Source organism: Rhodofomes roseus (assembly GCF_022264815.1).
Source record: "Rhodofomes roseus strain CIRM-BRFM 1785 chromosome Unknown C8Q71scaffold_11, whole genome shotgun sequence".
Lineage (NCBI taxonomy): Eukaryota > Fungi > Basidiomycota > Agaricomycetes > Polyporales > Fomitopsidaceae > Rhodofomes > Rhodofomes roseus.
Window position 1 is genome coordinate 926815 of NW_025952967.1, and position 24428 is coordinate 951242.

At 54.6% G+C, this 24428-nt stretch overlaps 8 protein-coding genes across 8 annotated transcripts; 3 read left to right on the top strand and 5 right to left on the bottom strand.

Annotated features, from left to right (window-relative positions):
• Positions 1–14: 14 nt before the first annotated feature.
• C8Q71DRAFT_836034 (Smarcc1 protein) lies at positions 15–2507 on the top strand. Its single transcript, XM_047926436.1, has 2 exons — positions 15–811; positions 863–2507. Exons 1-2 carry the CDS (start codon positions 140–142, stop codon positions 2378–2380), a joined length of 2190 nt encoding a protein of 729 aa, XP_047778626.1. The 5' UTR covers positions 15–139; the 3' UTR covers positions 2381–2507.
• Positions 2508–2595: 88 nt separating this feature from the next.
• C8Q71DRAFT_761942 (uncharacterized protein) lies at positions 2596–4845 on the bottom strand. Its single transcript, XM_047923902.1, has 16 exons — positions 4556–4845; positions 4444–4496; positions 4373–4389; positions 4256–4321; positions 4173–4202; positions 4088–4117; positions 3948–4027; positions 3862–3891; positions 3796–3806; positions 3600–3724; positions 3522–3544; positions 3353–3458; positions 3287–3294; positions 3166–3232; positions 3091–3118; positions 2596–3034 (listed from the first exon to the last, which is right to left on the bottom strand). Exons 1-16 carry the CDS (start codon positions 4620–4622, stop codon positions 2750–2752), a joined length of 1026 nt encoding a protein of 341 aa, XP_047778627.1. The 5' UTR covers positions 4623–4845; the 3' UTR covers positions 2596–2749.
• Positions 4846–5989: 1144 nt separating this feature from the next.
• C8Q71DRAFT_78139 (uncharacterized protein) lies at positions 5990–8962 on the bottom strand. Its single transcript, XM_047924876.1, has 13 exons — positions 8910–8962; positions 8526–8842; positions 8397–8468; positions 8268–8340; positions 7936–8212; positions 7651–7746; positions 7495–7578; positions 7407–7439; positions 7329–7349; positions 7030–7277; positions 6780–6968; positions 6630–6721; positions 5990–6576 (listed from the first exon to the last, which is right to left on the bottom strand). Exons 2-13 carry the CDS (start codon positions 8753–8755, stop codon positions 6222–6224), a joined length of 1770 nt encoding a protein of 589 aa, XP_047778628.1. The 5' UTR covers positions 8756–8842; positions 8910–8962; the 3' UTR covers positions 5990–6221.
• A 709-nt stretch (positions 8963–9671) lies between these two features.
• On the top strand, positions 9672–14453 carry C8Q71DRAFT_868775 (coatomer subunit alpha-2; the record flags this gene model as incomplete). The annotated part of the gene is made up of 15 exons (XM_047928310.1): positions 9672–9720; positions 9770–9889; positions 9943–10023; positions 10072–10170; positions 10223–10792; positions 10848–11224; positions 11282–11513; positions 11565–11703; positions 11758–11998; positions 12051–12206; positions 12261–12459; positions 12515–13050; positions 13102–13425; positions 13477–13749; positions 13802–14453. 15 exons carry the CDS (start codon positions 9672–9674, stop codon positions 14045–14047), a joined length of 3642 nt encoding a protein of 1213 aa, XP_047778629.1. The 3' UTR covers positions 14048–14453.
• Positions 14454–14973: 520 nt separating this feature from the next.
• C8Q71DRAFT_848540 (PIN domain-like protein) lies at positions 14974–17476 on the top strand. Its single transcript, XM_047926681.1, has 5 exons — positions 14974–15117; positions 15171–15233; positions 15283–15445; positions 15496–16731; positions 16788–17476. Exons 1-5 carry the CDS (start codon positions 15077–15079, stop codon positions 17265–17267), a joined length of 1983 nt encoding a protein of 660 aa, XP_047778630.1. The 5' UTR covers positions 14974–15076; the 3' UTR covers positions 17268–17476.
• A 248-nt stretch (positions 17477–17724) lies between these two features.
• On the bottom strand, positions 17725–18248 carry C8Q71DRAFT_858334 (uncharacterized protein; the record flags this gene model as incomplete). The annotated part of the gene is made up of 4 exons (XM_047927507.1): positions 17725–17776; positions 17837–17866; positions 17940–18173; positions 18232–18248. The coding sequence occupies 4 exons, from the start codon at positions 18246–18248 to the stop codon at positions 17725–17727; spliced, it is 333 nt and encodes a 110-aa protein (XP_047778631.1).
• Positions 18249–20414: 2166 nt separating this feature from the next.
• Positions 20415–21263, bottom strand: C8Q71DRAFT_78305 (uncharacterized protein). The gene is made up of 4 exons (XM_047924956.1): positions 21114–21263; positions 20825–21058; positions 20729–20758; positions 20415–20673 (listed from the first exon to the last, which is right to left on the bottom strand). The coding sequence occupies exons 1-4, from the start codon at positions 21128–21130 to the stop codon at positions 20619–20621; spliced, it is 336 nt and encodes a 111-aa protein (XP_047778632.1). The 5' UTR covers positions 21131–21263; the 3' UTR covers positions 20415–20618.
• A 1019-nt stretch (positions 21264–22282) lies between these two features.
• On the bottom strand, positions 22283–24123 carry C8Q71DRAFT_724148 (uncharacterized protein; the record flags this gene model as incomplete). Its single annotated transcript, XM_047921623.1, has 14 exons — positions 22283–22315; positions 22371–22391; positions 22447–22522; positions 22584–22699; positions 22879–22982; positions 23043–23069; positions 23122–23217; positions 23276–23312; positions 23373–23423; positions 23482–23572; positions 23642–23714; positions 23752–23779; positions 23847–23932; positions 23991–24123. 14 exons carry the CDS (start codon positions 24121–24123, stop codon positions 22283–22285), a joined length of 972 nt encoding a protein of 323 aa, XP_047778633.1.
• Positions 24124–24428: the final 305 nt, after the last annotated feature.

The window sequence follows — 24428 nt, forward strand, 5'->3', positions numbered from 1 at the left end:
CAGCGCTCGAGCTCATTCGTTGAATTTCGTTCAATCCTTAGCTTAGCTCCCTTTCCTCCGCGGTCTAGCTGGTTCATTCGTGCTGTTCTCTGGGCCTGCGAGTGTGCTGATATAGCCAACCCTCGTACCATTACTCGAGATGTCTTCACCGAAACGTACGGCGTCGCCACAACCAGGCAATTCCGACGCGAAGCGGATCCGGTTGACTGTAAACCAAGGGGCAACACCAGTTGACCCGGACAATGCTGCTGGAAAAAGAAGCGAACTCGAGCCTATCCAGGGTGGTGACGTCGCAAACTTGCCCCCGGCAGACACACCTGCAAGCACAAGCGAGCCAGCTTCAGCGGTGCCTACGCGCCTGCTCAAGGGAGAGGGAGAAGAGGATGGCGGAGACGTGTCAATGGCAGAGGTTGGCGACGCAGGCGACGATGATGGGGAGTCTGCGGACGAGAACGACGAGGAAGACCCCGCGCAGATCGAAGCGACCAGGCTACGACTGGAGGACCAAGCACGAAAGTATCTCGCTGCTCAGACGCACGAAGTCATTATACCGTCCTACTCCGCTTGGTTTGACATGTCCAAGATACACCCAATCGAGCGGCGCGCCCTCCCTGAATTCTTCAACTCACGGCACCGCTCGAAGACACCCTCGATTTACAAAGACTACCGCGACTTCATGGTCAACACGTACCGCTTGCGGCCCTCAGAATATCTAACGGTCACTGCATGCCGCAGAAACCTCGCCGGCGATGTATGCGCCATTATGCGAGTGCATGCGTTCCTCGAGCAATGGGGTCTCATCAATTATCAGGTACGTCTCCGTGGCCATCTCAGTGTGCTTCAGGCAAACAGCTGTTACTAGATTGACCCCGACCAACGGCCGGCTGCTCTGGCACCCCCGTTCACGGGCCACTTCCGCGTCATTCTCGACACCCCCCGAGGCCTCCAATCCCTGCATCCGGGGACTAAGCCACCAGCTCAGCCCCAAGCCGGTGCGCCCACCGTTAACGGTGCGGCCAAGCCAGGATCCACTCCCACTCCCGCCTCCCTCGAACTTCGCTCCTCTATCTACCAAACAACCTCGAAATCCTCACGCGAAGTCAGTGCAGGCGAAGCGAGCGCCCTCGCCAGTGCCGCCAACGGCCCCAACGGCACGGAGCGGCAGGCGGCGGTCAAGTACCAGTGTGACACATGCGGAGTCGACTGCACTGCAGAACGGTACCACTCGCTCAAGCAGAAGAACTTCGAGCTCTGCCCGCCGTGCTACCTAGATGGGCGCTTCCCCTCGACGATGTTCAGCGGCGACTTCGTGAAACTCACAGCGGTCTCGACAGCGAGCGGCCTCCACCACGGGAGCGCTAGCGGCGCGGATGATGACTGGACGGACCAGGAAATCCTACTCCTGCTAGAGGGCGTGGAGATGTACGATGACGACTGGTCGGCGATTGAGGAGCATGTTGGCTCGAGATCCGCTCAGCAGTGCATCCGCAAGTTCTTGCAGCTTCCGATTGAGGACCCGTACGTCCAGACGGAGGGCAACATGGGCCCGCTCCGATACGCACGGCTTCCCTTCGAGCAAGCTGACAATCCAGTCATGAGCGTTGTCGCGTTCTTGGCGGGTGTGATCAACCCTGGTGTTGCTGCGGAGGCCGCTAAAACCGCTCTGCACGCACTCACCGACGTAGACAAGAAGGAGGAGACGGAGGGCAAAGATGAAGAGAAGCCTACGGAAGGTGGCGAGGGCGAGGCTAAGGAGGCGAGTGCCGAGAAATTCGGGGAGGACCGGATGGACGAGGACGCGCCAAAAGACAGTGCCGCCGTGCCGCCTGCTGAGTCCGCCATTGGCGAGAGCTCAGCAGCCCAAGACGCGTCGGGAGACTCGATGATTGTTGATTCTGAGTCCGTCTCGGCAAACCCCACGGCCACCTTCCCGCACTCGAAGGTACAGCGCGCAGCAGCTTTGGCGCTGAAGTCCTCTGCGAAGGCCGCGAACGCACTCGCAGACGCCGAGGACAACCAGATCAAGTCCACGATCGCGACTCTCATCAAGCTCACGCTGACGAAGCTCGAGCTCAAGATGGCGCAGTTCGAGGAGCTCGAGGAGCTCCTCGAAGACGAGCGCCGGAGCCTCGAGAGCGCGCGGATGGCGCTCGTCGGTGAACGCGTCGGCCTCCGGAAGATGCTCGAGAACGTGCGCTCTGAGCTCGCCAAGAACGCAAACGGTGGCTCTCCCGCTGGCGTCGTCGGAGCCGCCCAGCAGGCACAGGCGGCGTTGGCCTCGAGCGGCCAGGGCACCCGAGTCAACGAGGTGCCTGCTACTACGCCTATGGATGGTAGCTCCGGCCCTGTCCCCGGAGGGAACGTTGCCCAGCTTAGTTGATGGGCTCATTCGCTTCCGTTGTGTCTGTCATGTCGTAAATATGCTTTCGTCCCTGCCACTGTCTATAGTATATACGTGTGTACATACGCTCTCATAAATTGTCAGTAAATTTTATTACCTTCTCTGGATGCTGGGCAACCCATTTCAATTGCCCATGTAGTGGCCCCTCTAGCATGTCTCGTCTAGCAGCCGTTCGACGGCATGGTAGGCAAGTAGTCTGAGATACGAGAACAACGATGGTAAGGTGTACACGCGAAAGCGGTCGAGCGACAGAGAAAGCAGTTGCGTCAAGATAGCATTACGACGTCGATGATACGTGTACTATAGTCCTAATGTCCAAGAAAATGCGTCAAGTACTCATACATTTATTCACGTACATTCCCAACGTTGTAGCCAGGTCGGGTTTCTACCACATGGTAGGCATTCGGAGTCTGGGGCTTGACGATCTATCACAGGCCTCGGGAGGGAAGGCGCGCGTTGAGGCGAACGGGGTACGAGCTCATGGAACTCCAATGGAGACCGCTGAGCGTCCGTGTCAGGTCTGCTCAGGCCTTGGCTGATGACCGGCACGTCTGCCGAGATGTCTGGCGTCGCGACCTCCTGTCGTTGACGCTTCGCGGCAAGAGTGCGAATGCTGAGAAGGAGGTGGGCACCCTGGAGACGCGGTGTCAGAGGTGAATGAATACAGGGTGGGTAGCAATTATCTTTACCGAGAATGACAATATTGCAGATATCCAACTACCCAACGGTCAGTTCAGGTTTGGTGACGAGAAAGGCAGACGTACACCGTGATCATAACTCCGAGGAATGTATTGGACGTATAGGATCCAATAGTACAAAGGAGAAAGGCGACTGCGGGGTCTTGCCATTAGAATGCTTCCAAGTAGACTGCTTTACAATACTTGCCGAGTATGCTAGGATATAGCGAACTCAGTGGTTCATACACGTGCATACATCAATTGAATGGCTTACACAAAGTAATATATGGTGCCGTCCCGAAGTACTCGCTGCAAAATGGGAAGCTCCCCTAATGGTCGATACAAATACACCTTGACGGCCATTAGAACGAACAGAAGAGCTGCGCGTTGCCCAACACCGTCCATAAAAATCAGGCCAGAATGCAAAGTAGTAACGGACGTACTCTCAAATGATGCTAAGGGTAGCCTTGGAGTGCATGTGTTCGTCAAGCGTATGCAGCTGAGCTCCGGTTGGGACTCACCAGGTGCCGTGGAACCATGAAGGGGTCGGTGGGTAGTAGCATCCCTCGATTGGCCAGTCCGAAGGATAGGGTACGATCGCATGGGCAAACTCATTGTAGCCGATGCTACTTATGAGGATGACACACTACGGACGCAGAGATGTGAGCAAAGAAAACAAATAACAAAGAGAGCGACCAGTGTCTGTTAAGGACTAACCAATGTCTCCACTGTTGGACCGGTAGGAATGAATGCAAGCTCTACTCAGATATCAACAACGCTTACCAACGAATGCGATGCTGAGAATAAGCAAGACTGGCATTGGCAATGAGTGTCTTCGCTCCTCGGGATGCGGAGTCATGACATCTTACTTAAACGACTTCGTGCATACAGCGCGTATATCCTGAGCATCAGGCTGAACTCGACGCAAAACACAAGGGTGAACAACGATCTGGTTTCCGACATAAGCATAGTCGAGCGTAGGGGTTAACCCTGCAGATCTATGACTTACATGCTAGTCCATATCAGCGCATTGCGACAGCTGAGGTTCTTCATGAATCAGCGAGAATGTTAAGGGGCTAACCAGAGACCCGTACTAAAGTCGTGGCATGTCAGCGCAGGCCATGCTGCGAAGTGCTTTTATCAGTGCGAGCGCGCGCAGTCAAAAGAACGACCTCACCATTGCACGATAAGTCCGAAGTATCGCGAAACAAAGTAAAGAAGCTTAGGGACTGTATCCTCAGAACTTCAAATACGGAGTTAATGAAGCCCTGTGCACAGTGAGTTCACCCCCTACCTCCAGATCAGATCCACCTGAGAATGCGACGCTTAGAACAGCTTCGCGCACAATCGCGGCAGCGCACGAACCTCGTTCTCAAATGATAACATGTAGTCATAAACCAGCCACGCCAATGCCGCAGCTGAAGTGGAGGTCAGTCTATGATCGTCGGAAGAGACCTGAGCGAAGTCATCGACGTACTTGCGTGAAGTCCCCGATCCTGTGCGAGGTCAGCAAGCACTACCACGTTATACCCTACGGTGGTCATATGCGCATAAGCAGGAGGCGGCCACTCGTCGCAATGACTACGAAGACTGTGAAGCAAGGCCCGCGGCGGCAAGCATCGAGTCCCGGGAGAGAGTCGTCGTGGCTAACAAGAGAACAGAACCATGCCCGCGGACGCAAATACCGCCGCTGACATGTTAAATGACAGGATAGCAGTGCGGTGGCTAGCACCATGCGTAGTTGTTTTCCCGAGATCAGATATCTTGAAGGACGTAACCGAAGTCGTCCTTACTAGGTCCTGAGCGCCCAATTTGAATATGACTGGTGGCAGTGGCTGCCGCTCAGCGAGGCTAGCTTTCTCCGGAACGGTATGCCGTACATGATGATAGTGCTTACCCGGTACCGAGGCTGGGGCCGCTGAGTAGCCGCTTAATGGAGCGGAGGCGAAAATGTCGGCGGCTACTTGATATCCTTGAACGCAACAACAAGAACTCAGTAATCATGGGACACGCGCCCGGGCCGTGAGCAGCCTTTGGTGGAGGAGCGAATCTATCAACGACGGATTGTTCAGACAAGGTTTGACAGGAAAGTCCAAGGAAAGTCAGAGTGGTACTGCTACCGCTCGTCGGTTGTTTATAACGATGCCGCTGTACTCAGGGCCCTCCGGAGGTGATTGACGTGCTCGCCAAAACAAGGTTAATGCACATATGGGGACCGATATTTCCGGGACAGCGCGAGAGTCGAGTCCCAAGCTATTGCATGCATATCCCACGCCCGAGTCGCCCGACGGGCGCACATGCAGACTGGAACCTTCGTAGGGGCTGAACGATACACCGTTCATGACACCGACGAGCCTTGCTCCCGGTAGGCGACCCATGTACCCGTCGATAGGTTGGATGTCCGGAAGTCGGAGGTCCGTCGAAGGTGATTGTAAGTCTCGCCGGGATGATGCGAGAAGAACTGTAGAAACGCCCTCCCGGGCTCATGTGATGGATAGTTGCTTGCAGGTTGCTTAGAAGCCTAGTAGTAGCCGTTGACCTTCGGATTAGCAGACTTGCGGCTGGTATTGAACGTTTGTGACCTGCGAGAGGGCGCTCTATGAGCGCTGTGGCAACAACAAGGCTACTGGCCATGGGCGTGTCTTCACACGAGGATTCATTCAGCAGTCAAACATAGCGTCCAGCCAGGGAACAAAAGTGCGAATTGGTTCAACGATTATGACCAGCAATCGAACGAGGGTTCGATGTCATCGGCAGTGACAAGCCATAACAGTACGCACCATTGGAAAGGACCACAGAGTGACCTCGGTTGAACTCCGACTTCGCTATCAGGGACCGGTTCCTGTCGAGATACAAGAATAATAGTTGAGCGGCAGCATCTAGCGGCATAGTGGAATCGACTCCAACTCACCGCAATACACCGTCGCATTCATGCGACGCTGTACAGATTGGTGGGGGGTCAAGGTGTAACCCAGACATACCTTGATTGAGGTTATTGACATGGATCCGGAAGAGCATATGTCAATGGGACACGGTCGGTGCAAATACACTTCTGGTAATAATCCAGTCACTATCAAAAGAATACATTGATTACCCAGATGCGACGCTGAAAGTCTGTTACGATCCAGCGTTATTTGCTGCATTCACAAAGGCAACGCTTGGCTGTTTGGGTATCTCCGGGTTACCTGGTCTTCGGTCGCTCGTTTCTTCCGCTTCGATATGTGGGGGAGTACTTTACAGCGCGTTTTCCGAACGACGGATGACGCGCCAAGGACGGAAGCCCAGGCGTCTCTCATGAGCTGGCGAGGATAAGCTACACGATCGAGCTTTCGCGGAGCCGGTTCAACGCGCAAGCGTTTCGTGGCCCAGAAGTCGAATACGACGATGAGGCCAATGCAGACAGTGATCATCGCGAAAATGAACCCGCTCAGCAGACGGGTCCAAAGGCTTGTCCCCTCTAAGCAGACCCAAGCGACCGCGACATAGAAGGCCGCCAATCTGCGGGACGTGTGAGCGGACGCACTACTCATTGGCTGTCTTATGAGACATACCCCCAGAGGAACATCACGCTGGGAAGACTGAAGGAGACGGCCACGAGTTCAAGCCCGTATGGGAAGTTTGCTCTCCCGTCTACATAGGTGCCCTGGAAGCGTGACAAAAATTGTAAGACACCAGAACCCGCAAAGAGTCCTTGGACATACCGCAAGATCTGCAGTCATGTTTGCGTTTAAGCGATGTCGCTGGGCGAGGATGGTGCATAGCATGATATTTCCGAGGCTGAGGAAAGTCGAAACATAGCTCGCGATTTGAGCCACGCTGCGGTCCGGGTTACCGGTATCAACACTCTGTATTGCAAGTAGACCAACGTTGGCTGTTAAGAGTACTGTTGCCTACAACATTGATGTAAGATGTGAGCGAAACAGTGTCCTTGTATGTGTAAATAACACTCACGGGTGTGATAGAGTTCCCCCAATCACTTTGGAGGTTCGTGACGAACATCGACCATGATTTGTAGTTCACCGTTCGATCTACGTATATTTTCTCCAGTTCTCGGAGATACTGGAGCGGCAGGTTGAAGAACATGGGAGATATCAGTCGTAAGAGACAAGAGGGCTCGGCAGGGGACTGGTCAAAAACGCTTCTGTGCCGCTCTAAGCGTGCCTCCCGTAGACCGTGCATATTGACGAAGCGCTCCCACACTGTAGATCGGGTCAGTGATTGAACACCATTGAATGTACTGCTGGATCTACAGATGATAGTCTTGATTCTCGCTGAAAGAAATACATCAGATTTCAAAGGAATGAGCGAGTAGCATAGAACTAATTCACCTAATACCCATATTGACTGAGCTCCAGCTCCAACTGCAATGACCCACAAATCAGATGTGCGACGAGATGACCCTCAGGGCTTTGTCACCTGCGATGTTGCGCGAGACAGATAGAATCTTTTGAAGTTCGCTGTAGTCCCAAGGGGATGTCGAAGTGATGGATGTTATAGTGTCTATAAGCGCAAGCGTGAAGATGGCGTCAGATTACCTCTATTACAGGATGTCTACCATAATGCAATGCTCACCAAAGGCGAATGTATTCAGTGTCTCATTCACGTCACTGAGCAACTCTGCCGTTACAATACGCCCATGCGGGTAGAGATCAACGTGTTCCCTGTATTCTATCAGTATCAGTCAATGCATCGAGCGGGAAGTGCTGTTCAAATAATATGTGAGCATCCATGTCGCGGACGTCGTTAGACACGTACCTAGGATAAGCCGACCAATATTGATATTCAAGTATATTGCCTACTCACCTCTGACGTTTAGTACCAGTGTACAGTAGGCGTGTGCGCGTCATGACAACTCACTCAGATAGGATGCATTTCGTACTGGCCGGAAGTTCTCTGTGATGAGAGTTGTGTCCACCTCTTCTAACCAGAAGACGGAGCGCTCTGCCTCGCTAGCGAGGTAATACGAACACTCCATCTCATTTTGCTCGTTCTTGAACACGTGCAAGACTACCTCGATGTCTGCCGGTAGGTTTGGGTGCTTGCGCAAGTCAGAGTGTAGAGCGGCAGCGAGTTCATTGATCACGTTCAGAGATGCTTCATCTTCAAAATAGTGGTCGGTGTGATAGCGAATATCCTGTTGAAGGAGCTGCCGTCATCAGTGTTCATCATAAGCCGCGATAAACACGCACGTTTATCAACTTTGTAAAGTATCGTTGACCTTCAGGATGTCCTTGAGGTGCCCATGGGGAAATCGAGACAGGACTACGCGAACGTGGCTCAGATAACATTACCACGGATGTTTCAGGCGTCCTGCTCACGGTTGAAAGGGTTGGCATGATGATGTCATCGGAGGTATCTTGTCTATGTCAGAACTGAGGGGATCTCTCCCCCTGAAGGTAATCAGTACACAAGTCGAAGAAGATGCCTGGCATAGGTTCGACGCTTACAAGCAATGTCTATGTTTATATCTTGCCATCAAAACAGAGTCGGGCGAGGTAGGCTGCAACTTATTGGACCCCGAGGTTCCCTCTTGCGCATACTCGTGTACATTAGCATTGTCGCCTTCGGTCGGCTCAGCTATCACACCGACTGGTACGGCGGCGTTCTCATCTGGGTCGGAGCTCTGGTGCTCTACTGCGGATCCTGTGCTGGATGTCTGGAAGACATTCCAATCCATTTCACCGGCCAAGGATTGATGATCGCAACCGCGCCGAATGAAGGAAGGGGAGGCGGATATGGATCGTAGTATCCTGCTGGGGTTGTCCTGGGAGGTTGCATAGCCTCCGGTTTGAGGCGTACTCGAAGGTTGTGCCGTTGACAAAGGGACGAGCCTGAGGGAGGGCATGTTCAACAAGTTAGACGGCGGTCTCAGATGTAAGTCACTTCCGCAGGAAGAACATGACAGAGGGTAGAGGAAAGAGCAGATGTACTATGTATACAAGTTCTGCACTGTGTATTGCCCCACGGATGTCTGCCACTGTCAGTCTGCGGACGCGGCGGTTCGGTGAATCGGTGTATAGCACAGTCACAGTGCAGCACAGCCACGAGCAAAGACGGTCAGAGCAATTGCCATATCGGGCGACTCAAGAAATGTACATTTACGATGAACTCGAAGAGGGTATTTGTTAGCGATCACGGCGTTCGCTGAACTGTGGATGCCACGGGGGAATTGGCCAAACGAAAACATGTATGATACTCAGGCTAGTAGCTGTACTGATAGCGAGCCTAGCTGTCATAGTACTACCCATGATATATAGTATGCGCTGGTACCGCACACCACTACCGTGACCACTTGCCGTCTTCGTCTATTTCATGCGGTGCGCACGCCGGTTTTTGTGTTGAATGTGTGGAATCCTGTGCGGTGGGACGGATGATTCTTCACTCAATCGCAGTTGTTGTGCAGCTGGAGTAAGTATTCTGAGATACTGACGATTTCCACAATTGGACACGAGCCACGTGGCGCTATTACACCGTACGCTGCTGTAACTTACGCGCACAGCAAACACCACGTCGCCGCCGTCGCCAGCGGCTTGCTCTGGCATCCTCATTATTCTAGACCTCTATCAATCGCTCTCTTACTCTGTTCGCCCGTCATGTCTGTTATGCTCACAAAGTTTGAGTCAAAGAGCAATAGGGTGAAAGGTTTGCGACCATCTCCTGGCAGGTAGCGAACACGCTGAAACTAAGTCAGTACGAGGTCTGGCATTCCATCCAACTCAGCCTCTCCTCGCAGCATCTCTGCATAACGGGAGCGTGCAACTATGGAACTACCGAATGGGTGTGTTGGTGGACAGATTTGAGGAGCACGAAGGTACGCGGCTCTCCCCCTCATTGCTCTGACGGCGTGCTTGACGGAAATTGAAGGACCTGTGCGCGGCGTACACATCCATCCAAGTCGTGCGCTGCTTGTAACGGGAGGAGATGATTACAAAATCAAAGTTTGGGGTGCGTTTTGGTCGTGTCGCCGTGTATGCGCTTCCTGACGCACTTCAGACATCCGGCCTCAGAACCGCCGCTGTCTCTTCACGCTACACGGTCACCTGGACTACGTTCGAACTGTGCAGTTCCATCATGAGATGCCCTGGATTGCAAGTAGTTGCTCCATTGTCGTTGATGCTCTTCTGAATCTGCTCTCAGATCTCAGCCTCGGACGATCAGACGATCCGCATCTGGAATAGCACGTCGCGAAACTGCATTGCGATCCTTACCGGCCATTCGCACTATGTCATGTCCGCGCAGTTCCATCCGAAAGAAGACCTCGTCGTCTCTGCGTCGCAAGACCAGACAGTGCGCGTCTGGGACATCTCCGGGCTGAGGAAGAGCACCCCCAACTCCGCACCAGGAGGCACTTTCGATACTTTCGACACGTTCTCAACTGTCAAGTACGTGCTCGAGGGCCATGACCGCGGTGTCAACTACGCGACGTTCCATCCTACCCTTCCCCTCATCGTCTCTGCTGCGGATGACCGGCAAATCAAGATCTGGCGCATGAGCGACACGAAGGCTTGGGAGGTGGACGCGTGCAGGGGGCACTTCAACAACGTATCAACCGCGTTGTTCCATCCCAAGCATGAGCTCATCGTGTCGTGCGGCGAGGACAAGACTGTACGCGTGTGGGACCTGACGAAACGATCTGCTGTGCAGACGTTCCGGCGGGAGAACGACCGCTTCTGGACCCTTGCTGCCCATCCGGAGTTGAACCTCTTTGCGGCTGGTGCGCTCGTCTTTGACTACCGACCCCCTCCCTTTGCTAATAGAGAGACGTATAGGTCACGACAACGGTCTGATCGTCTTCAAGCTTGAGCGTGAACGGCCTGCCTTCGCAGTACACGGCGACTCTGTCTTCTACGTTCGGGACAAGTATGTGCGCTCCTACGACATCAATACGGGCTCGGATATTGGTCTACTCAGCGTCCGCAAGTTCGGGAGCCCGTACATGCCCCCGCGGACACTGAGCTACAACCCTGCTGAGCGTGCCGTCGTATTGACGATCTCGTCGGACAACGGTCTGTTCGAGCTCACACCTCTGCCGAAGGATGCTGTTGGGGAGGTGAAGGACTCGTCGACCGATGGTAAGCGAGGCATTGGGCACGCCGCCATTTTTGTCGCCAGGAACAGGTTCGCGATCCTGAACAAGACCGCTCAGGTTCGTTCCTCTCCGACAAACTAGAACATGCGTCATGACCTGCTCTTATATGCCCAGCTGATCGAAGTACGTGATTTGCAAAACTCGATCGTCAAGTCCATCAAGCCGCCGGTTCAGACAAGCGAGATCTTCTACGGTGGTACTGCCAGCCTCATTCTCAGTTCAGCGACGTCTGTGCTGCTCTACGATATCCAGCAGCAGAAGAAGCTCGCAGAGATCACTACCCCGCCCGTCAAGTATGTTGTGTGGAGCACGGACGGTACTCTGGTCGCCCTTCTCAGCAAGCACAGTACGCGATTATCCTGCGGTGTGTCAGGATCACACTGATTCTCGTTGTCAGCGATCACCATTGCGAACAAGAATTTCTCGCAACATACGCTTATCCATGAGACGATCCGGATCAAGTCTGGTGCTTGGGACGACTCTGGCGTGTTCATCTATTCGACTCTCAATCACATCAAGTACTGCCTCGCGCAGGGGTATGTACCGTCAGTTCGATTCACGACCCGGCATGCTTATTCTACTTGCCGTAGTGATCACGGTGTCATCTGCACTCTCGACAACCCCGTATACTTGACCCGCGTCAAGGGTAAGATTGTACACTGCCTTGACCGATCCGCACGCCCAAGGACCATCACCATTGACCCGACGGAGTACCGGTTCAAGCTGGCCTTGCTCCGCAACAATCACGAGGAGATGCTGCATATCATCCGCACCTCCACCCTCTTGGGCCAGAGCATCATCGCGTACCTGCAGCAGAAGGGTTTCCCGGAGGTATGCACGCGTCACCACGTCATTGCATTTGTACCTCAACCATACGTTGTAGATCGCATTGCACTTCGTACAAGACAAGAACACGCGATTCGATCTCGCTATCGAATGTGGAAATATCGATGTTGCCTTGGAAATGGCCCGTACACTCGATCGTCCTGAATGTTGGGAGCGACTGGCACAACAAGCCCTCAAGCAGGGTAACCACAAGGTACCTGTTCGGCTACCGATCATGCTGTCCCGGAGTCTGACCCGACTACCCTAGATCGTCGAGAAGGCCTATCAGCAAACGAAGAACTTCGACCGCTTGTCGTTCTTGTACCTTGCTTCCGGGAGCGCCGATAAGCTGCTGAAGATGCAGAAGATCGCCGATTCGAGAGGTGACCCCATGTCCCGCTTCCACAATGCGCTGTATTCGGGCGATATTCTGGGGCGCATTGCGGTGTTGCGTGATGTCGGCCTCCGTGCGTCTCTTTGTTCCGTGGCCTCCTGTGCATATCCGACTGAACATGCTGTCAGATCCTCTTGCCTACCTCACCGCCAAGACGAACGGGCTCGACGACATCGCTCTGCAAATCCTCGAGGCTGCTGGCCTCACGGAAGCAGACGTTGATGACGTCCCGTCGTTCGGTCCGTCGACATTGCGACCTCCGCCAGTAATCACGCCCACAGAGAACTTGACCTGGCCCTCGCTCTCGACCGGTGACAGCTTCTGGGACCGTGCTCTTGCCAATGGACATCTGGAAGATGATGCGGCTGCTCCGTACGTGAATGGCTATGACACGACAGGTGCAGCTGCATCTTCAGCTCTTGATGAATGGGCTAAGGAGGAGGAGGAAGTGGAGGACGTGGAAGTGGAGGAGGATGCGTGGGACCTTGCTCCCGATACCGACGAGCTTCAGCCCGAAGAAGAGAAGGAGGAAGAGTTACCAGAGGAAGAAGTCGAGCTCGGAGCGGGTGCTGCACCCGGCATCAGCGAGACAGAACTCTGGACACGCAACTCGCCATTCGCTGGTGATCATGTGGCTGCTGGATCCTTCGACACCGCGATGCAGGTGAGTCCCCTGGACGAGTCGGTTGGCTCGGAGCACTAACGCCGGTTGCAGTTGTTGAACAGGCAGTTCGGAGTCGTCAACTTCGTGCACCTCAAACCACTCTTCCTCTCAACCTATCGCTCGGCGCACGTCTACCTCTCGCCTCTCGCGTCATTGCCCCCTCTACAGCTGCACTTGAGACGTGACCCTCAAGAAGCGTCCTCCAGCAGAGTGCTCCCTGTTGTCGTCAAGACGCTCGCCGCATCGCGCGCAGAGATCACTGAGGGATGCAGGTTGCTTTCCGGCGCAAAGCTCCCAGAATCGCAGGATGCCTTCCGCTCCGTACTGCGCGAGTTGCTGCTCGTCCCGATCGCGTCCGACGAGGATGCTAAGCTTGTGCGTACCGCATCTCAGACTGATCCTATGTTAGTGCTCATGCATCACTAGTGGCGGGATATGGTGACCATGTCCAAAGAGTACCTTCTCGGCGTAAGCTTGGAAATCGAGCGCAGACGAGTCACCAAGGACGAGCCTGACAACGTACGGCGAAGCTTGGAACTCGCAGCATATTTCACCCACTGCAAGCTTGCGCCACCGCATCTGCAGATCGCGCTGCGTAGTGCCATTGGCGTGTTTGCGAAAGCGAACAACCACGTCACTGCAGCAAGATTCGCTCGACGGCTCCTGGAGCTCAACCCGGATCCCAAAATTGTCGCGCAGGTGTGTATGGCTCTCTTCTCTCTTGACACTGGCTGACGCTGTCGGCTATAAGGCTCGGCAACGCATCGCCGCTGGTGACCGTAACCCACGCGATGCCGTAGAGATCTCTTACGACGAATTCACTGAATTCGAGATCTGCGCCGCGAGCTACACGCCCATCTACAAGGGCTCATCGTCCGTGCGGTGTCCTTATACCAATGCCGCGTACCTTCCTGTGTTCAACGGCAAGCTCGACCCCCTCGCGGGGCTCACGGAGATCGGTGCCGCGTCTTCCGGACTTCCTCCTCCCCGACCATAGTTCCGCCCACTCCTCTGCATTCATACGCCTTGCGGTCGGTTGACTTGCGCCATACTTGGACGTGTACAGCTGGATAAAGAATTTATGTTCTACTCAGGCAGGGAACCCGCGCTATCACGTCTGAAAATGTACAGGAAGGTCCATCCTCTAATATCATTGTATCCGGCTCGTCGACTGCAGTGGCTGCTGTCATGGAGCCGGCGACATCGGAACGACCGTAGCTGTACTTCGGTGAGCATCCGTGAGTCCATACTATCACACACCGTCATCGGGTTCGTATGCACGTTCTTCGTGCAATCCAAGTGATGTCAGCCTCACTGCGATGTGTTACAGTCTGACAATGCCACCGTTGGGTGTATGAACCTGCGGGCTCATTATGCGATTAAACGCTCCAGCCGAGGGTTCTGTCCTGTTCGCACTCAACGTTCTCGTCCCGCTTCGGTCCTCCCTGTCCAGCGTCGACCAAGATAGGGCGTACTTGTAGTTGGCAGGAGCCTAGGCTGGCATGCCAATGTGTCCAAGTCAAGCGCGCAAAATCGTCCAACAATTGCCACAGTCTGGAGACCTTCCTCTCAGGCGACTCCAATTGAACTTGGAGTGTTTTGAACAGTTGACACAACTTCAAGCCCTTCAAGAAGTTAGCCAGCAGTCATCTTACCAATGAGCGCGCTGGTTCTGCTATGATTACGGCGTACGTAGCATGTTGTGACCAGCGTTTGTTCATCCGAGGTAGTATCCTTTGGCTGGTGTTTCCAGGTGGACTATTATGTGCACCCTACTTGGAGAGCACTTGGAGAGAAACGCGTACCATGCCAGTGTAACGCTCGGATCCCGGGCCCTTGCGAATCGGAACTACAGTTTTGTCCCACTTGCCAAATGTGGCACAGGTTGTGGCGCGAACTCAGGCCTGCGACTGCCTGCGAGTCCTTGACATCGACCTTGACTTGTGCTTTTTACCAGACCTGTTACCCTTCATTTCATGGACAGTACTGTTGGATAGCGTGCCTTGGTTAGTGAGCTGTAATTCGCATGGGAGTTTTGGGCTTGACGCCGTTCATTCAGAAGACCTGGTGAGCTGTGAAATTCGTACTGGGACGTCATGGTCAACTCATACGTGTTGCAGCCCCGAAGCTATCAGGACGCTCCATAACAGGTTACGGGACTTGAGCGGGAGGACCGTTGTTATGTGAGTGCCCCTTCGTTGTGTCTTGGCGTCAGGACCAACCTGTTTGCAGCGATGGCACCCTCATCACTCAGCGCCTGCATTTTGCGCCCATGCCTCATCGGCATCGGCATGTCCTGGGCTGGTATCGCATCATGAAGGAACTGATAGACTGCAATGTGCGTGCCATTTGTGTCTTTGATGGGAAGGAGCGCAGTCTGGCCAAGGAGTTGGAGGTGAGTCCCCCTGCACCTGTTAACAGGCCTGCCACCTGACTTTTGGAAAGATGGAACGCAGACGGCATATCCGCAGGATGACTGCTGCACGTGGGGCCCTCGAGCTTGAACGGCTGGAGCGTTTGCGAAAGTTGGCCGGCCTGTTGCGGATGTTGCGGACGCTAGGCAGTCCAGCGCAGGAGCAGGTCGCGGCCATTTTGCAGGAATTAACGAGCCAGCCGAACGCTCAGCCACCTCCGGTACCATCGTGGCTCCCTGCCGTTGAACCGTGGAGGACCGTCAATGAACCGGAGCTACCGAAGCATATCATCCGAAATTTCATAACACCCTACGAAACCTTCGGACAGCTCGATAACTCTGACATCTCGGAGTTACTCAAGCTAGAGCCTACTGCCGCACTCGTAAGTCAGCACGTCTCCAGCGCCGATACAGATGCCAATGTTGTGGACGACACTGGTCTCGAGGACGATGTGGACGAGACTGATATTGAGGAGGATCACGATGTGGACGAGACTGACATCGAGGAGGATCACGAGAATGTTCACGATGCGCTCCCCGTGGAGCCCGACCGGGAAGGTCCTAGCGAAGATGTCTCCGAGGACCCCGGAGTTACCCTCACAGACGACGATGCTGGGATGCGGGAGATCTCTGCACAACTCAGCGAAAGCCTGTCACTCGGTACCGAGGCCCCGAGGGAAACAAATATCCCTGACGAAACCCAGGATGCGGCAGACGAGGGTCACCAGGAGGCAGCTCCAAAGGCGTTCCGCTTCGAGGCTAACTACAGCATGCCCCTTCCGGACCCGAAGGAGATCCCGTCGGCGCTGGCCTCACTATACTACCAGTACCGACAAAGCCTTCCCAAGCTGGCTGCCCTTCCCGCCACTGCTCCCGCGACGAGTGCGGTCGAGACTGTATCGGAGCAGGAGAAAGCCGCTCTCAAAGAGGAAGCGCAAACAGAACACGCGATGTCCAAGCGGCAGCACGAGCTGACGATGGAAGAGGGCGTGTTCTGGGACCACCTATCCGACGCTCAGCCGAGCCAGCTAGGCGCGGACACCGTTGAGCACGAGCTTGCGGGGCTAGCGGAGAGGAGTAATATCATCTCCCAGTCCTACGAGCGGCGCACACACCCACCTACGGCGGAGACGTATGTGGAGAGCAAGGAGATTCTGCGTGCTATGGGTGTCCCGTGCATCGAATCAACAGGACCATTCGAGGCTGAGGCGCTCGCTTCTTCCCTCGTCCTGCACGGGTACGCAGACTACGTCGCAAGCGAAGACACTGTATGGCACCTTCGCTCTTGTGTTACCGAGTGAGAGCTGACACGCAATTTTCGTAGGATGTCCTCGTCTACGAGGCACCTCTCATCCGGAATATCGCCAACCGGAGCGGGCCTTTACTCGTGATATCGGGTACGGATGTACGCGCAACGCTGCAGCTCGACCGCGCCGGCTTCATCGACTTCGCGCTGCTTCTTGGGACCGACTTCTCCCAACGGATCAAGAACGTCGGCCCCGCGCGCGCACTGCGGTTCATACGCGCGCACGGCTCCATCGAGCGCATGCTGGAGTGCGAGCCGCGCTACCCGCCGCGGGTAGATCTTACGACGTATCTCAGCCAGGTCAGTCTGGCGAGGGCGGTCTTCCAGACGTTACCGCCGACGCCGGATGCGGACCTGCTTCAGCCGAGAGAGTACGACGAGGAGGAAGTGATGCGAGTGTTGGGCAATTACGGACTCCACCGTGAGGCGATGCAGGAATTCGATCATACCTCCGCATTGTCTGGCAATTTCTTCAGCGATGATCCTTCTGCGACATGACCCTGGACCATGACGATGCACTGCTGTGATATAGACTGTATACTAATAGCTTACTAGTAGCACGTACCAGCGCGCTTGATCCTTCGAACCCGCTTGCAGCGCCCAATCGAGATAGCATTCTGAGCAAACCGTATGATGTTGTAGACATGTACCAGGGGTATGATCTTGACATATGTTCGAAATCTACGCGACTTGGTCCTAACCGGGCATAGCACTGACTTCGAGTCGCTGCCAGTCATCAAGTTGGGTCGCAAAAACGAGAACTCAATCTTCTATTAAAAAAAATGCTGCGACAAACAGGGGGAGAGCACGCCAGTCGCGTGTATCATATCCGAACGGCGAAGGTCATCCATCGAACACCACATTTTCCCGTAGTAGCCAGTCCACACAAGTGACCTTGCGTGGTCATACATGAGGTCCATCCCTTCCCGAGAGACCTCCCAGATAAAGGTACATTCTACTGCGAGATGGCGAATGGTGCGGTCTGAGCGTAGATGTCATTGTCATCCCTATAGGAGAAGAGACGTCAATGCACAGCGTACGTGGACAGTCGACTGAGCGGTACCGACGTCATATTCACTGCGTTCAAAACGTAGTCCCTTCCATATCACGATCGTCAGCGGACTCGGACATCCTGCTCGACGCCATTCACGACTCGGATCGAAGACTCACCCCGCACTGACATCCGGCACGGTGAAGGTCACGGAGCCCGGCGCGGTTTCGACGATGGCGATGAGGGCGTGGTTTCCCCTCGACGCGTATGATTCGAGAGTCAGAGTGAAGTGGGCGGGGTCTGCGGGTCGAGTCTGCCAGTGCTCCGTGACTGTCTCCCCAGATGCCCAACCGGCAGCCGGGGGGTTATCCAGTATGAGCGCATTGGCTGCAGAGAGGACTAAGAACAGCGAGCTGTAGAGACTGGGTATGAGTGTGTCGACCCTCGCGGCGAGAATGGTATGATACGTACCTCAGAATGAGTTTCATCGCGTGCGAATGCAAGACTTGTCTAGCATCCGTACCACTTAGGTCTGACTGCTTATATGCGCCCGAGATCAGGAGGCAACACGGTGTATGTCGCTCAGACGGAGAATTTAGCCCTTATGCCGCAATACAATCATTTGTAGACAGCGCTTGTCGGTCGTGAGAGAGACCGCCTGAGACCGTAGCAGTCTCGACTCGCCTCGAAATGCCGCACTCAGCCAAGGAGCTTCTGTCCAGGGGAGAGTGGCCTGCGCTGGGGTATGATACCCCCGTGCATGGTGACGTCCCTGCCAAACAGCAATTACCGGTGCTTCTCGCCTCTGCATACACGGGGGTTCAATGGCAGCCTAGGATGTGGTGTTCCGTGCGTTCACCGCGAAGAGCCTACATGTGCGCCCATAGATGAGCCAAAGTGCCCTCGCCAAGCACATTACGTCCTGTAAGTACTAATGGCCGCTCACCAAGCGAAAGAACGACTTGCAAGACAACAACGCTCTGAAGACGCTGTACGGCGACTCGCTCATGATCAGAGTGTACAGGGCCAACGATCCGCTTTCGACTCACTGCGGAACGTGCCGACGGACTGCCCTGCCCGTACTGTCTCCAGCACCCATGAATATCGCGAACAGATCTTAAAGGACCACAGCGATGCCTGTGAACACTCACGCACTGGTACCACGAGATGTGATAATGAGCTCTTGTTAGCGCTTCCACGACGCGCAGATCATAACGAATGCGTACTTACTTCCACGGCGGACATATAACCGAGATCGAAAGGACTCGGAGGCTGATATTGGCTCTTCTTCAGAGCTTCGGGGCCTTCCTGACAGACCAAACGGTGATACGACGCTACTTAGAGCGAGGGGATCTGTAGTCTGGATGAGATGAAGTTGGACCTGTGCCTCGCCGAATGTACACTGCTGCGCGTCTGGCGCCTTGAGTCACTGGCGGCGTCCTGTAGCAAAAGTCAGCATCCACGGGGGCCGTACTGAGATAGGAGGCCGGTGACGAGATACTGAGGGCAGGTGCGGTACGGAGCAGACGGACGAGGATGTGCGGAGTAGCACCGTAGCAGAGCCTGACTGGCTGCCTGGTTGAAGAGCTCTCCCGCCTCGACAGAGCGGTGGATGGGGGACTGCCGTAGCGGGCATGGCGAAGGGAGTAGGACGCGCTGGGAGACGCGAGGTCAGTTGCAGTGACTGAGAGGACGTGACGCGGTTTCGCGTACGGATCCGTACGCGAATAGCCCGCATTTGGAAGGCTGCAGTGTCACTGTCGACTCGCATGATGACGTCATCCCACCGGCGCGACGTCTGCGGTGTCTCGCACGCAAACTGCTGCAAGACGCGAGTCGAGCCCCGACTGCAGGCCACGGCGAACTCGAGTGTGCCAACGTTGTTACATGGTACGCAGTCTGTATGAGAAGTGGCCCTGGCGTAGGGGCCGTGAGTGGTCGACGACGTGCGGCGGTGGTAGGAACGACGGTCCGGGCAGTGACAACCGCGAGCCGCCGTCCGGTTGCACGAGAGAGTTTGCGTGTCGGGTTGTACAGTCGCTGCACAGGGGTGGTAGAAGAGGGAAGAGAAAGAGACGTACGACAGTGCCCGTTTGCAGCCTTTGCTGGGGAGGTAGCATCATACGTGAGCTTGAGCATCCTCCTCTGCACGCATGATCGCTGAGAAGTCTTCGCGACCACGCAGTTCATGAAGTTGTCGCCCCGTTTGAAGACATGTTTGTTTGGTAATGATCTCTAATAGACGTTGTCAAGGCTCTGCGAGCTTACTTCGCGATTTGTACGTGCACCTTCAGGCCGTGCGCAAGCGCAAGCTTTGCGAGAGGTTTAGGTATTGTCGCGTATTGGGGACTGTACTAGACAAACACAACTTGAACCGAGACTAAGTTACCAAAGGTTACCAAGCCCGGTTTGGGCGCCTAATACAGATCGCATCTTGAGCGAACGCTCATCGGACCGTGTGACGTCATAGCGTTGATGTAGCAACCCACTTACTGATGCATGTACATAACTCATGTTCGTTGAAGGCCTGCTGGCGAGCTGTCACTGCACCCTGGATAACAAAAAATACAGCATCTGCGCTCGAGCATTCCGTGCAATGATGGAGGCCCAGACTTTGCTAACCAGGTCTCGCTCACCACACTGTACTAGTACCTGCATTTCTTATGCTCAGAAGCACGGGTAGGAGCCATAGACCGATGTCGAAGCAAGCATCATAGCACGAAGCACCAATAATGATGCCAATTATCGAGAAAGCACAAAAGTACCGCGCCACATGTCTCCGAGGAGACACTTTACACCGGCGACGCGTCCGTTACACCTCTCTCAACACTGCAGCTAGCCAGCTGGTGTCGCGCACATCACGCAGCCGTAATGTTGAACTGCCCGGTAACAGCCCAGACCTGGTTAAGGTTTCTGTAGTAGAAGGCCTGTCAACCAGTGAGTATCAGAGCAGATCGAACATACTCACGTCGTGTTAACCGCGCCGAGATGGTAAGAGCTACCGTACCGTGACATGCCGGTTATCAATCAACACATCGGCCGATGCAATGGAAGCAGAGCTCACCCAGGGGAGACTCCAGGAAGAGTGAAGGTCGCCGTGTCGTCGGCAGTCTGATGGTTACCGAGGAAGAAGGTCTCCCCCGCCGTGCCCGTGTAGAGCATCAAGGTGAACGACGGAGGATCCGCGGCACTCGACTGCCAGCCTTCGGTGACGGTCTCCTTCGCTTTCCAGCCGGAAGCCGGGGGCGCGTCGAGTACCAGGGCGTTCGCAGCCGATACTAGGAGCACGAAAAGCGAGCTATATGGGCTAAGCATGAGCAACGCAAGCCTCAGGCTCACAGAACGTCGCGTACCTGAAGATGAGTTTCATGATGCACACTGGAAGAGAAAGCTTGAAGTGGTAGGGGAACTGTTATTGCCCGGCGTCCTACCGGGCCCTTGGTTATATACGCGCACGGCGGGGCTCTACATGACACACGACTTCCGGAAAAGGTGCCAGCCTGAGGACGTCAAGATCAGCCGAATGAGCGCTCAGGGTCAGAGACGGTGAACTGAGCCCTCGTACCGGAATACTGCCACTCCCCATAGCAGCGTGCAGATGAGAGAGACCGCCTGAGACCGAGAGGTCATCGCAAAAACTGAGTGAGACCGGGACGAGAGTATTCTCCGCGACGGTCTCGCTACTCATTGAATGAGATACGGCACTGGCACTGGCACTCAATCGCGGTAGGCGGACGAGACTGCGGTTATTCAGGTCTTCATGGAATGTAGCGGCGGGTGAGGCAAGGGTAACATACAAGATGCGCTTGCTCTCAGGCTGTAGATACTGTGTGGGCCACGAGGGCCGTTGCTCGCAGTAAAAGGTCAGCAAGCGATCCACTCTTCAAAGTCCGTGGGTTGTTCGGACGTCCCGCTCCGTGCAGGGCGTGTCCACTGTTCCAGAAGGCATCAAGATCTGGCGAGCGGGCGAGACGTGTAGAACGAGCTGACCTGCGCAAAGAGATGGTCACTCGTTTTGATACTTCGAAGTTGACGCATGCCTTCACGACGGACATGTGCACCGCAGAGGGGTAGACGAGGTTGAGGACCCTGGTGCTTCTGCCCGGCTTCGGTCCATCCCTGCCAAACAATACGGTCAATTGAGGCCGCGATGCCTTACAATTGATTGTAGTATATTTGAGGAATCTATAGAGCGAGCGCGGACGTCGACCATTTGACGGTCGCTTGTCTTCAATCCCTCTGACTAGGGGGGCCTCGCGAACATCAAAGGATTGACAATTAATAGGAGGAATCAAAGAGCAGCTGCTCATAGAGTACAACTAATTATTCTGATGATGGGCCTTGTCAGCGCAGGTCGACGATCATACGGCGGAGGCTGAGCGAGAACCACTTACAGAACGAGGTCTATTATAAGCTGCGTGGCAGACAGGCACAAAGTACGAGATGATCGAAAGTTGAAGATACAACTGCGGAGGCACCGGAAGAGAGCTATGAGGGTACAAAAAAGGATAGAACAAATGCCTCAGATATCGAGCGGCGTCTGCATCACGTCCCGCTAACGGCACATGTGGTCAATGACATGTCTGGTCGAACATACTCAGAGGACGTACCATGGACTGTAAACTCTCCATCTGGGTGGAAGTTGAGTCAGGTTACACCCAGTCAGAAGACATATGGAGAACACACCTCCGGCGTAATCTCAAAATGCTCACCGCTGGTGAGATGCGAGTTGATCTTGGCAGTGATCTTCGCGATCTCATGCCTGGTGATCACAAAGAGTCAGCACACGTACACGGTGTGTACCTAGTTTTGGTTTGACGTACGATACACTACTCAGCAGCTCTGCATGACTCGCCTTCGGGTTGTGCCCTTGGAGGGCGTCAGCACCACTTTTCCATATCTGTAACGGCTGGCACTCACGCAAAGCATTCGCTAGAGCCTGAGACGACGGTGAGTCAGCACTCGCAGAACCACGTCGCTACTAGCGGAATCTCACGTTGATAAAGAGGCCCCCTTTGGACGATCCCAGTGTGCTCTGTGAATCTGCACAAGCAGACAAGGCGGTCTGGAAAGACTTGTAGTAGGTAACTACCCATCGCGAGAAGGGTGTACACTCACTATATCAGCGAAGGCTGGCGCATCGTCGTCCAGGTTGTGAGTGACAGGAACGGCGGGGTGGAATTCCTCCTGCGCTGTGGTGCGTTGGAGACCCTCCTCGGTATCTGAGTTGAACGAGATCATTAGGCGACGTCCTAGTATCTGCGAGAACACATAGCACTCACGGACGTCTTGCGATCCTCGCAGACGGACTAGAGATGAAGGATCAGACAGTCAATCACGTGTATAGTCACGCTGACATACTATTCTGAATGTTTGGGTACGTCGACGTTGTGCTGGTGCTGGACGTCGCAGACAAAGGCGTTGGTGGAGGACAGTCTTCGCTGTCGTATGGCAAATCTATGCGAAAAGTACTAGTCAGTCCGCTTGCGTTCGTATTGCAATGATTACACCTTACCGGCCATCGTGCCCGAGTGGCAGCAGTCGAAGACCATCTGCACCAGCAGGGTTCAGCTCAGACACTGGCATAGTAGAATGATCACAGGCATACTGACCATGAAGTGTGCGCCGACTGGGACTTTCTCTACCAAGACATCGTGAATTTCCTGTCAGTCGTAGAATGGTGAGCAATCTATTCGCAAGTCATTGATACCGCGACCTCACATCGTCCTTGATGTAGTTCTCGAAGTCGCCGTCAGGATCGTATTGCACGTCGGCGGGCCAGATGACTTGAATGACATAAGACCCATCATTTCTGACAGAGCGTCCGACTAGACCTACCATCGTCGAATCCGCTCATTTCGGTCCCGTCCTCGTTTGGTACTTGAGCGCCATGCCCAGAGACTGGTCGATGTAGAGGCGCTTAGTCTCTGAGGAAGCCCAGTAACGTGCACGACCTATAATGAAAGACGAAGTGATCGCCGGGCTGTGCACCGGCGACCAACTCATTCATTGCACGCTCCTGAGCACATCATACGAATACAAGTCAGCGTGTGTACAGCCGTGTACTCCCTTCGAAATCGACTTACAATGTTCTCCTTAGTAGGTTTTCGATCAACACTCGGATGGTCATCCATCAAAATGATGATGTGTTCTCGCTCGTATCCGTAAATGTCTGTGGAAGCGGTGTAATTGAGATACGACAATATGCAAGGGCAACCTGTGCAGCTCACCAACTAACAGGTCTGACAGTATCTTCGGGTCATTGCATGCTCCAGGAAGCTCTAGATCGTACTGCCTCAAAGTAGAGTATTGAACCCCGATACTAAGAGCTTTTCTGAGCGGTGGTCTCGTTGGAACAGGCATGGTACAAGGGCCTCCGAGGTAGGCCAGTGGCTGTGGGGGGTACGTAGTACGTACCTCAGGCTGTGAGCCTTTAACCCCGTCTTTCTAGCTACTCAGCCAGGTGAAACACGCCGCGCTCTGACTGCGGGCTTCTCCGTGATGTCTAAAGATACGCCCATGGCACCCGCAGGTCATGGAACATGGAAGAGCGATGAGTGGATGCGTTAGACTCGACACCCACGCACGATATGCCACTTGCAGTTACATGGGCGCTCCGGAGAACCGCTCGAGCGCTCAGCGCTCAGTGTTAAATTTGGGCCTGAGAC